The 14,071-nt window shown below is 39.2% G+C and overlaps 1 protein-coding gene across 3 annotated transcripts; it reads left to right on the top strand.

Annotated features, from left to right (window-relative positions):
- The first annotated feature begins 3,080 nt into the window (after nucleotides 1-3,080).
- Nucleotides 3,081-11,657, top strand: LOC147323866 (uncharacterized). Of its 3 annotated transcripts, none has more exons than XM_086304536.1 (2): nucleotides 3,081-3,355; nucleotides 4,602-6,581. In XM_086304536.1, the coding sequence occupies exons 1-2, from the start codon at nucleotides 3,248-3,250 to the stop codon at nucleotides 5,841-5,843; spliced, it is 1,350 nt and encodes a 449-aa protein (XP_086160662.1). In that variant the 5' UTR covers nucleotides 3,081-3,247; the 3' UTR covers nucleotides 5,844-6,581. The 3 variants fall into 3 exon arrangements, with proteins under 3 accessions (XP_086160662.1, XP_086160661.1, XP_086160663.1); XM_086304535.1 differs by having other exon boundaries at nucleotides 3,082-3,355; nucleotides 4,579-6,581; XM_086304537.1 differs by lacking the exon at nucleotides 3,081-3,355 and adding an exon at nucleotides 10,956-11,657 and having other exon boundaries at nucleotides 3,379-5,762.
- Nucleotides 11,658-14,071: the final 2,414 nt, after the last annotated feature.

Here is a 14,071-nt window from a genome sequence, read left to right as displayed (position 1 = left end):
GAAGCCTCGCGGAGTGATACGTACTCTGCTTCAACGTAATATTACCGTACTGTGTGTGTATAAGGACCACAAATGACACCTGTTAAGAGACACGGTTACAAAGAGGATTTCAAACTCCAGGCTGTCAGTCACGCAGTAGAACTTGGGAACAGAGCAGCTGCGAAATCTGTCTTTGTTATTGTGCTCAGCGTCTGTTAGTTTACATTTTGACTGCACAATTGTGAGCTTTTTGTTATGCACAAAAACAACATTGTTTTATTTTATTTATGGAGCATGAGTATTTAATAAATGCTGATAATTTATTTCTGAGTAATTTTTTCTTGTACATCTGCGCTGTATGTTAATAAAAGTGCTTATGTGAGATTTGGGACACAGCTTTGACTAAGAGCTCTCTTTTTGTTCTTACTTTATGGCTTTAAAAAATATCAAGATGTCTATATATCGTCAACCAGCTAAAGAATATCGAGATATGAATTTTGGGTCATATCGCCCAGTCCTAGTATAGGGTCTCTGCCTTCCAATGTAAAGCGCCTCTGGACAACAGATGTGATTTGTTGCTATAGTTACTGTTAAATTTAATCATTGATGTCCATTCAGGACTGGAAGTTTTATATTTCTTAATATCCATCTATACTCAATGTGAATTCCATACGTTTAACAGAGCTGTTTGACTGATCACCTAATGTGTGACAAAAGAATCCGCTGTGATGCTATTGACAGTCTGCGCTCTCTCACCTGTCTGTAAAAGTTGGCCTTGTCTCTCTCACTCGTTGTGACACCTCTCTCCTCTGTTGCAGAACTTCCAGCCCGTGCTCTCCCTGTGTTCTGTGTGCCCGACCGTTTCTCCGTCCCCTGGTTTCCCACGGCACCTGTGCAGAGTTTCTGTTTATCACCTTGCTCTTGTTTAAGTTGTCTCCTCTCATTAATAAATCTTGTAAATAATTGATAACCAGCATAGTAGGCGCTCCTCCAACGTATCAAAATATAGTTTATTTTGGGGCGATCGTGGCTCAAGAGTTGGGAGTTCGCCTTGTAATCGGAAGGTTGCCGGTTCGAGCCCCGGCTTGGACAGTCTCGGTCGTTGTGTCCTGGTCACAGGTGGTCAGAGGGCCCGGTGGCGCCAGTGTCCGGCAGCCTCGCCTCTGTCAGTGCTCCCCAGGGTGGCTGTGGCTACACTGTAGCTGCCATCACCAGTGTGTGAATGGGTGAATGACTGGATGTGTAAAGCGCCTTGAGGTCCTTAAGGACTAGAAAAGCACTATATAAATACAGGCCATTTACCATTTATTCTCCCTCTGACAGTTAAAACCATACACATTGTCTAAAATATAGATAGAGTGTGCAGCCTCAACTATTAGAAAAATGTAATGACCATCTTTATCTATGTCAGAATTCAAAATTATACCATTAAATCTTCCAAAATCTGAGTTGAACTGTTTGCAAAACAAAAAAATAGCCTTATGTTTAACACTGTTTCTTAAACCTCTTACATTTAAAGAAATAACAGACAGAGAAATAAGGATAGTAACGAAAATTAAAAGTGACAAATAAGAAAAAGCTTACACCAAGTATATGAAGAAAAGTTGAAATGGGAACCTGGTCACTTAACCCTTTAAAGCCAGTCAGAGCGGGCACGCTCCGTTTTGCTTAACTATTTTTAAATCCCGGTAGCACTGCAACCACGTAAGCTAGCGCAATATTTTTCTTTTGCATATGAAACCGGAGGGGTTGTACTTACATCTTATGCCATCAGCTTGTCCTCGATCACAGTTTCCTTCCACATAAAGCTTTGCAAAAATGTCATAAAAACCACTTGCAGCAACAAAAACATAATATCCCAGAAACACGCTTTACCCATCCGATCAGCTGTTTGTAACACTTCCTACGTCCATCAGCGCAAACTATCGCATGTCCGCCATGACCTGCCCGAAACCGGAAGTGACGTATTTTGCGGAAATGTAGTTTTTTTTTACCATCAGGACCTTATGAGCCTATACTTGTGTTTTTAAAAGTTATGTTTGACTTTATGACTTTCTGTGTCGTTTCTGGGACGCTTAGGACTCATATTGCACTGCTGGAAATAGTTTACTTTGATGCATATGCTGTTTTTTTTTTTTGGAAATCTGCATTATAATATTTATTTTCGTTTTTCCTGCAGTATATAAAAAATAAAACTATGAAGACACTTAAAATAAATTTCCTGTGGCGGGAAACTATTTTGTGCAACTTTTTTGTATTTACAGTTTTGAGGGATACGCCTCTTAAATTTCTCTAACTAGAAATATATGTAAAAAACAAAAAAACAAAAACAATTTTAAATGTTTTTGTAGTTTATTGCACTTTTTTGCAATTTATGTAATTACTATGCACTTAATGCATACATATCATTAAAATTTGGGCTATAATGGTTGTATTGATGTATATCAACTTGAAATGCTCCCAAAAATGGCTCCACAGCATGTAAAAATATAATATAAGCTCTGGCGGACTTGGTTCTATGGTAGGTCTTAAAGGGTTAAGAGAGTTCTATATAAGATGAGAACTGCAACCCCTGAGTAAGGAAATTGTGAACTTGAATAATAATAGGAATACAATAGTCTAAGAAAATAGAACCAATGTGGTAAAAAAATTAAATTAAATTAAATGCTTCTAAAAGCATTTAAAGGGAGCTTTTAGAAGTTTTCTTGCTCCATTTAAATGTCAAAAGGGAGTTTTTCCTTCAACATTAACGCCGTCATCACGATTAGTTCAATTTTTAAGAAATTAAAGAAATATCAACAGAGCACCTATTTATAAAGACTTAAAGTTTCATTTTTAAAACTAATTGGCCCCTTTCTGTCCTGTTTTCTGCATTATAAGCCTTATAATAATAATATTAATAATTATTATTATTGTTGTTGTTATTATGAGTATGATTATTATTATTATATACACTGTTTCTTATATTTTGTTATCATTCATATGTTCTTGTCTATAATTTCTGCATGAAAAATAATTAAATGTTTAAAAATACATTTTAAAAGTGTCTGTTACGTTTTTTTCCTATTAAAAAAAAAGGTGCCTCCGCAAATGCCTGCCCAAAACACCCCAATAAATCCATTTCACAACAACACTGAAAAATGGGAGCCCTGTCCAACTATTGATGAGGTCGTATAGAAGTGTGAATACACGGCCATCGATCTTCTGACCGAGTCGCCTGGTTCAATTCAAACGAGCTTACAGTTGATTTTAAAGACGAGAACAATGAATGAAGCGGATTATCGTCAACGCAACGGCATCGAGAGTCAGCCTTATGAACGAAAGCCGCAGATCAAACCGCATCAGCTGCAGGATGCTGATCTCAACCAAACTACCGGTGAGAAAATCACAGATTTAACGTGAGATGTTTCTCCGGAAGGAAACGGCTTCCTAGCTGCTAGCTCGTTGTACTGGTGGGCGAAATAAACTTTTCACCTACAAACCGGCCTTTTTAAATGATGTAAATCTGCCACAAATCGATGTTAAAACGGCTTAAAAACGGCGGAACCCATCGGTGGTCCTGTGTAGTACCCGGGCGTTTTAGACGGGGCACACAACAACAGCGTTAATATTGTAGTTCAGCGTAAGTAAATGGGCGAAATTTGATTCAAGGTGTTTTAATGTCCAATATTTTTACTCATCTTAATAAATATAGATTTTAGTGAGCTGGCTTTATGTAGGATAAAGCCATCTCACTTATATAGCCATCCATCCATTGGCTTCCGCTTATCCTTTTCAGGGTTCCGGGGGGTGCTGGAGCCTATCCCAGCTGTCATAGGGCGAGAGGCGGGGTACACCCTGGACAGGTCGCCAGTCTGTCGCAGGGCTAACACACAGGGACAGACAACCATTTGCACTCACACCTATGCACTTTATTTGCTTAAACTGCCCTTTCCTGTTCTTAATAAACACCTATCACTGTACCTACATTGTAATCAATTTAGTGCTTTTTGGCCACTTAAATTATCTTTAAACTGTTTGGTTGTATTTGGTGAAATTTCTGCTTTCCTTTTGGTCAGGTTGCTCCTGAAAACACAAAAAACATAATAAGAAATCATAATAAAAAGTAAAATAGAAAGTCACCTTGGTAACAACTGATTCCAGTTTGTCCCTTCTGGCTCAAAATGACTTGGTATTATTCACCCCAACAAGTCATTTGTTGCAACAGTGCCTCCTATTAAAAGCAGTAAGAGCAGCAAAAAGGTGGAAGATGAAAAAGGGATCTTTATTTTAAACAAAAGAAACAACAAGCTCTTAAGATGAATTTAGATTTTTTTTACTGACATTTAGCTGGTGATAAGTTAGCAGATAGAGGTTTTTTTGTTGACCTCTATTTATTGTAATTGTTTCAAGGGCTTGTTTTGTTTTTGTTACTGTTTGCGGTGTTTTTTAATAACCTGTCTCATACAATAGTCATTATTCTAACCCTTTTTATTCACATTTTAATGACAGATTATTCTTGTTTTTATCTGTTATTTTTTTATCTGTGTTTTATAAGGTTATTGTGTTGTGATATTTGTAAAATAAGTGCTTTCCAGGTGATGTCTCTGTGTGTTTCAGAGTTTCATGCTGATGTCCAACAGCTGTTGGTGATTAAAGAAGAGGTTCCCCCAGAATGGAGCCCCTCTGATGACCAGTGGTCCCAAGAGCCCCTGTGCATAAAGGAGGAGCGTGAGGAACTGTGCACCACTCAAACAGCAGAACACTTTAAAGGGCTGGAGGATGCTGATACCAGCAGGCTCCCGTTCACTGCTGCTCCTGTGAAGAGTGAAGATGGTGAAGAGAAACCAAATTCTTCAGAGCTTTACTGTCATCAAACAAGTAAACAAATAAAAACTGAGACTGATGGAGATGACTGTGGAGGACCAGAATCAGCCAGAAACCTTGATACAAAAAGTACTTTACAACCTAATGAAGTGGAAAATGATTCGGACTCCTCTGAGACTGAACTCAGTAACGATGGTGATGAATGGCAGGGACCTTTGTCAGATTTTAGACCTGGAACTGAAGACAGTGACAAGGACTGGGAGGCAAGCAGGTCACCTGAGTCAGGTGTAAATTGTCACGTGAGATGTGACACTACCAAAAAACCCTTTAGCTGCTCTGAGTGTGGAAAATGTTTTCTCCACAGGCAGTCTCTCCACAGACACATGAGAATCCACACTGGAGAGAAACCTTTTTGTTGTGCTGTTTGTGGCGAGAAATTTAGCAGGAAGACACATTTTAAGACGCACATGAGAGTTCACACAGGCGAAAAACCCTTTGATTGTGGTTTTTGTGGTAAAAGGTTCAGCCAGAAGTCAAATTTTAAGGAACACTTACGAGTCCACACAGGAGAGACTCCATTTGGCTGTGATGCTTGTGGGAAAAGATTTAGAGTTAATTTTACTCTTAAAAGACACATGCGAGTCCACACAGGAGAAAAACCGTTTGTTTGTGTTGACTGTGGCAAGACTTTCAGTTCCAATACGCACCTTAAGACACACACGAGAGTCCACACGGGAGAGAAACCATTTAGCTGTGGTGTTTGCGGCGAGAGATTTGCACAGCAAGGGGTTCTGAAGAGTCACACACGAGTTCACACAGGAGAGAAGCCTTTCGGTTGTGGTCTGTGTGGAAAGAGATTTAGACAGCAGAATACTCTCAAGAGACACATGAGCGTCCACACGGGAGAGAAGCCGTTCTCCTGTGGCGTCTGCGGCGAAAGATATACCAGACAGGGAAGTTTGAAGAGACACATGAGTGTACACACAACTGCAGCTTCAACAACTGAATCACATGCCTGTCATTTTGTGCCTGAACATCTCGAACCTTTTGGGTTATAGACACTTGACTTCTGTAGCTGTTTTCTGGCCTTTGATGGACCGGGCGCCTTTCAGTCTGTCTCACTGATTTTTGATCGGATGTATAAACACTACATGACAATCTGTCTGCTGGCTGTGCTAAATATGAAGTACTAATTTTACTGAACAGTAATCTAAAGTTTTTATTACACACTTCTCATTACTAATGCATTATAAAGTAATACTGCACAAAACCTTAAAAAAAAAAAAAAGGACATGCAGAAATGATTATTTTTAGTAGATATTTTGAAGTATTTGCCCAAAACAACGAAAAGTAGGTGACTGACAGCCTGTAGAGCAGCGTTCCCCAACCCCCGGGCCTCGGACCGGGGGTTGGGGACCGCTGCTGTAGAGCACTTCACAGATGATGTTCTTGTGACTAGTATTTCTGATTTGTAGTTTGCTCTTCATGTGTAAAATATGCTGCTCTGTTGCCAGTAGACCTGTCTGTCTGTGCCTGGTGATATGCTGCAAACACTGCCCTCTATATGTAAAAGTCCTCGTAGCTAGACTGGGCTGACTTATTGATCCTGATTGCAAATGTTAGTTAAATAAATCCTGAATATGCTGAGTTTTTTTCCTCATAGTGCAGGCCTCTGGAATTTCAGTCTTGTTGCTTCCTTCACAATTAACTGTATTAAAGATGGAATAAAAACTGTTTCTTCCAGCTGCTTCCTTATTTGCAGATTACCACACATTAAATTTTTTACACTAATAATAGCTGAACAATGTTTTTGGGTTTGTTTGTGGTTATAGAGCATTAGCAGTATGAATAAGGACTTTTGTTTTTGAATTTGGATGATTTTTCATTGCACTTAAATGAGCATGCTGGTTGTCTGACAGTGAATAGAAAATACAATATGTATTTTCTATTTCTCTATTTTGCAGTTTATTTGCTTAAACTGTCCTCCACCCATGAGGTGTGTTTGTAATAAAGCCTGAAATTAAAGTTTAGTGAAATGCACGTCTATTACCAGGTCAAAAGGGGTCACCATCAGCCCCAATAACAGTCCAGGAAAGGCGATAGAGTCCAAAGAAGACAGAAACTGTGAATCTACAAATATGAACATCTAGATGTCTGAAACTGTACATATACAGTATTTTTCAAATAACATTGTTCTTGCAAATATAAGAGAAGATGTTAAAATGGCTGGCTTTAAAGAATAATTCTGGTTGGATTTTGAATGTTATTAATTGTTATTTTTGTTTGTATAACAACAAACACATCTCTTCTTTCTGTTTACATTAATACTCATGTAAAACACCTACAGTGAATCTAGATATTGCCACACAAAGATTCAATGAAAAAGATGAGAACTTGGCAGTGTGACATTACAGGGTGTGGTGGCTGACCACGTAACACGTTGCCAACACACTTCTGACTAATAACTAATAATAGCAGACCTCCTCTGGCAGGAAAAACATCAGCAATGATCCTGGAGAATTTAGCTGTTGCTGTCCATCAAGCAAAGGTTATGAGGTCATTTCCAAATAAGGCTGTCATTGTACAATTAAAAATATTATTCTCTTATTCATAAGTGAAAAATATTCAAGGTAAATGTTAATGTTCGCAGCAGTTTCATCCCAAGTGCAGTGCTCAGAGAACAAAAACCCAGAGCTCCATTCAGACTCTACAAGCCTCAGCATGTTAAATCTTCACACTGAACATAGTTGGTTTGGAAGTGTTGCCAGCAGAACATCTCAGCTGTCTGAAAAGAACATGTCAACATGGCTTAGGCATGCAATGCTGCATCTGAACAAACAACAAGTGGAGATGTTTGCGTATAATGCAGTGTGATATTAGGTGAAAACCAGATATATCAGTACTAACACCTCATACCAACTGTCAGCTCACCGCGATGGGTGGGACAAGATTTCGGCTTGGACACCTTCCAGTCACTGAGTCAACCACAAACTCTATCCCGAAGTATTCCAGATTCAACTATGAGGACATCAGTCCAACAGCTAAAACTAAATGGTAAAGTCTGCTTCTCATGTAGCACTTTTCTACTCCAGCTGAGCACTGAACTAACCCCCGACCTGATGAGTAGTAGGTGACCTGCTCTACCTCCTGAGCCACAGCCACCCCCCAAAAGGAGACTGCTTGGTGAAAACTTTACGGTGGCCCTGAGAGGCCAAACGGACTGCAACTTCAGAAAACACTTGCAAAAAGAAAAACGCTGCAAAAAGAAAAATGCTGCAAAAGCACACAAAACACAACGGAAATAGGAAAAAACACAATGGAAATGTTTCTGGGGAGACAATAACCCGACGGACCAGTAGCACCAAAACATGTATGTATATTCCAGATATCTGTATTAGAATCATATGATTACTACACATTTACCTCTCCTCCACTTCTTTAAAGTGACTCCCAGTCCCAGCGCACTTGTTAGCATGTTTTGGTTCGTGCAACTGGTCCGTCGGGTTATTGTCTCCCCAGAAACATTTCCATTGTGTTTTTTCCTATTTCCGTTGTGTTTTGTGTGCTTTTGCAGCGTTTTTCTTTTTGCAGCGTTTTTCCTTTTGCAAGTGTTTTCTGACGTTGCAGTCCGTTTGGCCTCTCAGGGCCACCGTAAAAATTTCCACAAATCCAAATATTTCTTCCCTGCTCTGAAGACCGCTGTAATTATAGACACCAGTTCTACAAACCAAGTGCAGCTTTTATTCTGCTGAAGGCAGGATTTATCCATGTATTCATGTTTACACTAATTTCCGACCCTATCGTCTGAATCTTGCAGCAGAGTTGAGACTCATCAGTGTTTCCCAGTCTTCAGTTTCCTGTTGTTAGCTCACAGGAGTGGCTCCCAATGTGGTCAAGGTTTAATGTGTTGTGCATTCAGAGATCTTCTTCAGAAAACGGTGGTTGTAACAAGTTTTTTTTATTTATGTATCTGCTGACTTCCTATCAGCTCAAAGCAGTCTGGTGCTTCTCCTCTGATCTCTAACACCTACAAACATTTACAAACAACCACATTCAAAGTCACTTAAATCCCCTCCTCCAGCCTGATGCATCAACCTGAACTTCAGCAGGTCGTTTTGCCCATGTCAGCATGCCTAAATGGAACGAGCCGGTGCAATGTTGATTATTAGATTATTGATCTGGCTGATTATTAGATATTTGTGTTTCAGAGCAGTTGAACAAGTGTGCCTAATAAATTGGCCTGTGAGTATATATGTGCCCCTTTGAATAGAATAGAATAGAATAGAATAGAATACTTTTTATTTGTCAATTTCTTCAAATGTACTTGTACTTTGTTGTTCTCCTTTGAAGGACGCAGAGTATAAACGTGTCTGAAGGTCCGATCCACACTCCAGACCAGTTAGTGGTGGTAATGCATCGGTTCCTTGTTTGCACACCACCAGTAAAAATCATAGATGGGGTGAAGGTGTCTGTGCAGGTGCCTGCTTAAAACACAGAAGACCTCTGTTTTGGTGATTCGTGGTGATCGATTCTGCGCTTGCCTGGTTCATCTTTAAGGAGCCTGCAGCTTATTTAAGGAAGAAAACAAGGGTGTTTTATCCCCACTGTGTGTAAACACGGTCTGTGTAAACAGTACCTAAGTATCAAAGTTGGAAATATAAAGGTAAAAAATCTACACTGTCTACAATAAAATGTGGGTCACGTTGAGATTAGTTGCTCATCGGTGCCAAAAACATAGTCAAGAGGATTTATGCAGGGGTTATAAAAATACTAATAATTTTAAAATGACCTGTTCTGCATACATCATAATTCACTCTTTTTTAGCTACTTAAAATCTCACTGTAGAACTATTTTGCCCTTGAAAGAGAATTTCTTAAAAATATTAACTGGAAAAAAATTTTTTTTTTAAATGTAAAGGTCACATTGCCAAAAACTGATTGCAGCTTCTTTTTGACTCAAAATGATTTGATACCATTTGTGAGAGATCTGTTTGACAGATGATAAGCCAACAAGTCACAACAGCTTTAATCCTACAGGCTGGGACGGCACTTCCTCTTTTTTCTTTGATAAAGGATGCTGCAATGTATGCTCTGCTATAGGAGGTAATAAGGAAGTAATAAACTAAAGAATTGAGAGAATCCATCCAGGTCTTGACCTTGAAATATAATATTATAATTTAAACATCAAAACGTGAAATTACTCGAGTGCAAGGCAGTTTGCTGATATGTTGTTTTCCTTGTCATTGTATTTATATTTGCTGATTAAGATACACTTCTGGGGCCTATACTACAAAACACCCTGAGTTTACCCAGGATATCGTTTCCTTATCTGGCCTGCAGACAGACTAAGAGGTCATACAAAAGCGGTTATCAGCTTGATAAGTAAGCACAGGGTTTCTTAATCTCGCTGAGTAGGTAAAAGAGGTAGAGTTGCTGCTTTTGACCAATCAGAAACCTGAATCTAGTTTTTTTTTTAGAAAGTAAATAGAATGATAATATTAGATGTATTAGACGCACGTGTTTTGTCATTTGTGTTTTAATTATTAGTAAAGTGTGAAAAGAAAATCACTTTCCAGTAATAAAAGAAGTTATATGAAGTGAATTTGTCATTAGGACAAAATAGAGATTTTTTTTAAAGGCAAGAAAAAATACAGCGTGTGTAATTTAACAAACGTGTCACTAAACGTGTTTTAGGAGCATGAAAAAAAAATCTGGAATAAAGAAGCTCTTAAGAGTCGTTGTCAGAGGAAGACGAAGACTTCAGATGCTCTTCAAAAAATCTTTAGAGATAACATAATATATTGGCTCTTTTAACCAAAGTTACAGTCCATAATGTGCATGTGTGTTTCATCGGTGCCTGCAGATGTTCAGCAGCTGCTGGTGATTAAAGAAGAGGTTCCATGGAGCCCGAGTCTGGACCAGCAGGAAGCAGAGCATCTCTACATAAAGGAGGAACAGCGGAAACTCTGCAGAAGTCAGGAGGGAGATTTGGAGGAGACCAATATCACCAACTTCCTTGTAAAGAGTGAAGATGATGAATAGAAATTTATGTCCTTGGAGCTTCAGCCAAGCCAAACTGAACACATCTCAGAGGCTGAAGCTCCAAACAGCAACTCAGCCAAAGGGAGGAATCCAGAAGAGGATGGAGGTATACAGCTGTCAGATGCTAAGTTACACACTGTGGAGAAACCATTTGGTTGTGACAGCTGTGGTAAAGCATTTAGTTGCAATATGCATCTCATAAGGCACATGAGAGTCCACACAGGAGAGAGACCTTTTGTTTGTAACGTTTGTGGCAAAATATTTACACAACAGGTGGTTCTGAAGAGACACACGATAGTTCACACGGGAGAGAAACCGTTTGGTTGTGACATTTGTGGCAAAACATTTAGACATCAGAATACTCTTAAGAGACACACGAGTGTCCACACGGGAGAGAAACCATTCGAGTGTTCTTTTTGTGGTCAAAAGTTTAGCCAAAAGACTCATCGCAAACAACACGTTAGAGTTCACACAGGAGAGAAACCATTTGGCTGTAACGACTGCGGTAAAATGTTTCGTCGCAATGCGCATCTCAAGAGGCACACGAGCGTCCACACCGGAGAGAAACCATTTAGCTGTGGAGTTTGTAGCGAAAGATTCACCAGACAGGGAAGTCTGAAAAGACATATGAGGGTCCATACATGATAGAATTTTGTTTGTTTATTTGTTTTTTAACAATAACATAGTATTTTTATACCTTTTTATTATATTTTTTTTAATCTGTTGCTTCATTTCGTCTATATTTGTTACAAATTCAGAAATACAATGAGAGCCGGATTAGGTGTCAATGAATAGAACCACCTTAGAGTGTAAAAGGTGAAACTTCATCATCAAGGGTCAGACTTTTCTCGCCGGGATCAGCATTTAGGAACAGCTTTTTTGAAATACTGTGCTTTAAAAAAAACTAAGTTGGAGTTATTTGGCAACTGGAGTAATAAACATGTTGACACACACCAAAGACAGCTTTTCAGGAGAACCACCTCATACCACCTGTGAAGCACAGCGGTGGAAATTTTATGATTCAGGGTCATCATCACTGTACGTGTTCAGAGGATGTGATTTCATCCAAGTTAGTTAAACAGGAGTTTAATGATGGTCCTGATCAAACTATTAAACCCCACAGGTGATGCTTTAAAAATGCAGAAATTGTGGATTCAAAGCAGTTTTGTATAAGAGAGTGGTAAAATGCTTTTTTGCAGGCTGATGTAAGAGGATTGTGGATAACTATGCTAACAGCAACAAGAAAGAAATTGCTTCTTTTAAAACTACTGTCTGAGAATAATTATGTCCTTATTTTTGCACAAACTGCTGTTTTATGGCTGAATAAATGACCAGAAAAGCTGGTTGTGGTGTTGCACTGTTTGTCTGTAACAACAGCGTGCAGTGATTCATTGACATGTGTCAAGAGACATGAAAATGCAGTTTATAAGCAAGAACAGAGTTTGTACAATTCTAAAAAGCTTGAAAGTTGATATTTGGTGTGATGATGGGTGTCTTTGTTCTTCAGCACACTCTGAACTCTCTGAGGAAGCTTCCTGTTATTTTTAAGTAGTCTTCAGGAATCGTTCTCCAGCCTTTGCTGGAATATTTTATGCTTATCAGTAGGGATGGGTATCGTTTAGGTTTTATCCGATACCGGTGCCAAATCGGTACTTTTGAAACGGTGCCGGTGCTCAAACGGTGCTCAAACCGGTGCTTAAAGAATGGAGAACACAAAATTGGTCCAAAAACCTCTCATGTTCAGCTGTTTTTTGTAAAAATATAACAATGTTAGCCTTTTCTGCAGCTATGGGGCATATATGGTATCACTCTTGGCTGGAAGCAGTGCTTAAACAATGGAAAAAACACAAACTTTGTCCTAAACCTCTCATGTTTAACTGTTTTCCACTTTTTCTTTGGTCATTTTAGCCTTTTTAGCCAGGGTGAAGGGAGTATCTGCCATCAAACAAGAGGACAGCTGCATGTAGCTATGATGATGTTTGCTAGTTCACCTTACATGCATTAATGTAATAACGTGGTTAGCCTACTCAACGTAAATTAGCTACTCACGCAGAGAAGAACGGCTGCTGCCATCATCATCCGTCATCATTTCTGCTACACTGGCAGGGCTAGGGGCCAGGACTCTCCTCTTCGTGTTTTTGGGGGATGTTGCATAACAGGCAACCCACCCGCAGTAGATGTGCTCGGTGTGAGGTCTCGCAGCAAGCTATCAAATACGACGCATTTCTGGGCTTTTAAAAAAACGCTATGCGTCGCCAGGTGTTTCATCGGATTTGAGGTGTCACCTCCTTTGACAGTATCACAGTATCAGCTTAAAGCACTTGTTGCAGGCTGCTGAGTTTGCATCTTTTGCTGTGAAGTACAGCCAGACTTTTGACCGCTTCGCCTTGGACATTTTTAATCTGTAGCTCTGCTCTAACAGAACGTACGTACCTGGCCCCGCCTACTATCCTCGGAAACGTTAAATGATTGGCTAGAATCTAAAGTGTATCACAGCTCAGGAAAATAAAGCACCGAAATGTGCGCTGCTTTTCGGTCTGGTTACTACCGTTTATGTCAGAACCGGTGCCATCATGGCACCGGACACCGGTACCCATCCCTACTTATCAGTCTGTTTTTTCTTTGGTGGGGTTTTGACAGGTTGCTAATAACAAAGTACCTGAAAATACTATTTAAAAGCACTTCTGTTTTACTGGAGCACTCCAAGCACTTTATAAGTTGTCTTTTTATGCTTGAATGACTCATAGGCCAGTGTTAAGGGGCTTAACAAACAAAAAAGGAAAAGCATTTTTAAAAAATTGTCAAGTACAAGGACTGGACTGTCCAAAGGAAAGCTTTCAAAACCTGGAGAAGTATTGCCCAAGAGCTCAAGAGCACTTTTTTTAATTCACAGAAAGTTAAACTCATTGCAAACAAAATAAAAAGACATGAAAGTGGCTCAAGACTTTTGCACACTATTAAATGTTTTTAGTATGATTATTATGTATATTGACTGTGCATATACTTTGTTTTGAGCATGTTAAGTTAGTGATGGCGTGATGAATGTTCCGAGTCTTGAAGGCGCAGCGACTTACAAAAATGGATGTGATTGTACTTCTCTGAAAGCTCGTATGTTGTTCTCCATATAATCAAAACTGCTGAACACATAATCTGGTCAACAGCAGAGTTTTGAGTTTAAAACCACCAAATTTTCACTGATTATTTTACCAATCATGCTGTGATTCTCTGCTGAAGTAATTCTTTTA

The sequence above is a fragment of the Aulonocara sp. 'chitande type north' Nkhata Bay genome, linkage group LG8, assembly GCF_057382095.1.
Source record: "Aulonocara sp. 'chitande type north' Nkhata Bay isolate Kocher_YH1m ecotype deep benthic linkage group LG8, A_spYH_male_GT1.1, whole genome shotgun sequence".
Classification (NCBI taxonomy): Eukaryota; Metazoa; Chordata; class Actinopteri; order Cichliformes; family Cichlidae; genus Aulonocara; species Aulonocara sp. 'chitande type north' Nkhata Bay.
Note: the sequence above shows the minus strand (reverse complement) of the source record. Positions and strands in the feature narration are given on the sequence as shown.

Coding starts and splice junctions, on each gene's coding strand:
- LOC147323866 (XM_086304537.1), top strand. CDS start 4,464: ATGACAGATTATTCTTGTTTTTATCTGTTATTTTTTTATCTGTGTTTT. Junction 5,763..10,955: donor GTTTGAAGAGACACATGAGT/GTACACACAACT, acceptor TCAGATGCTAAG/TTACACACTGTGGAGAAACC.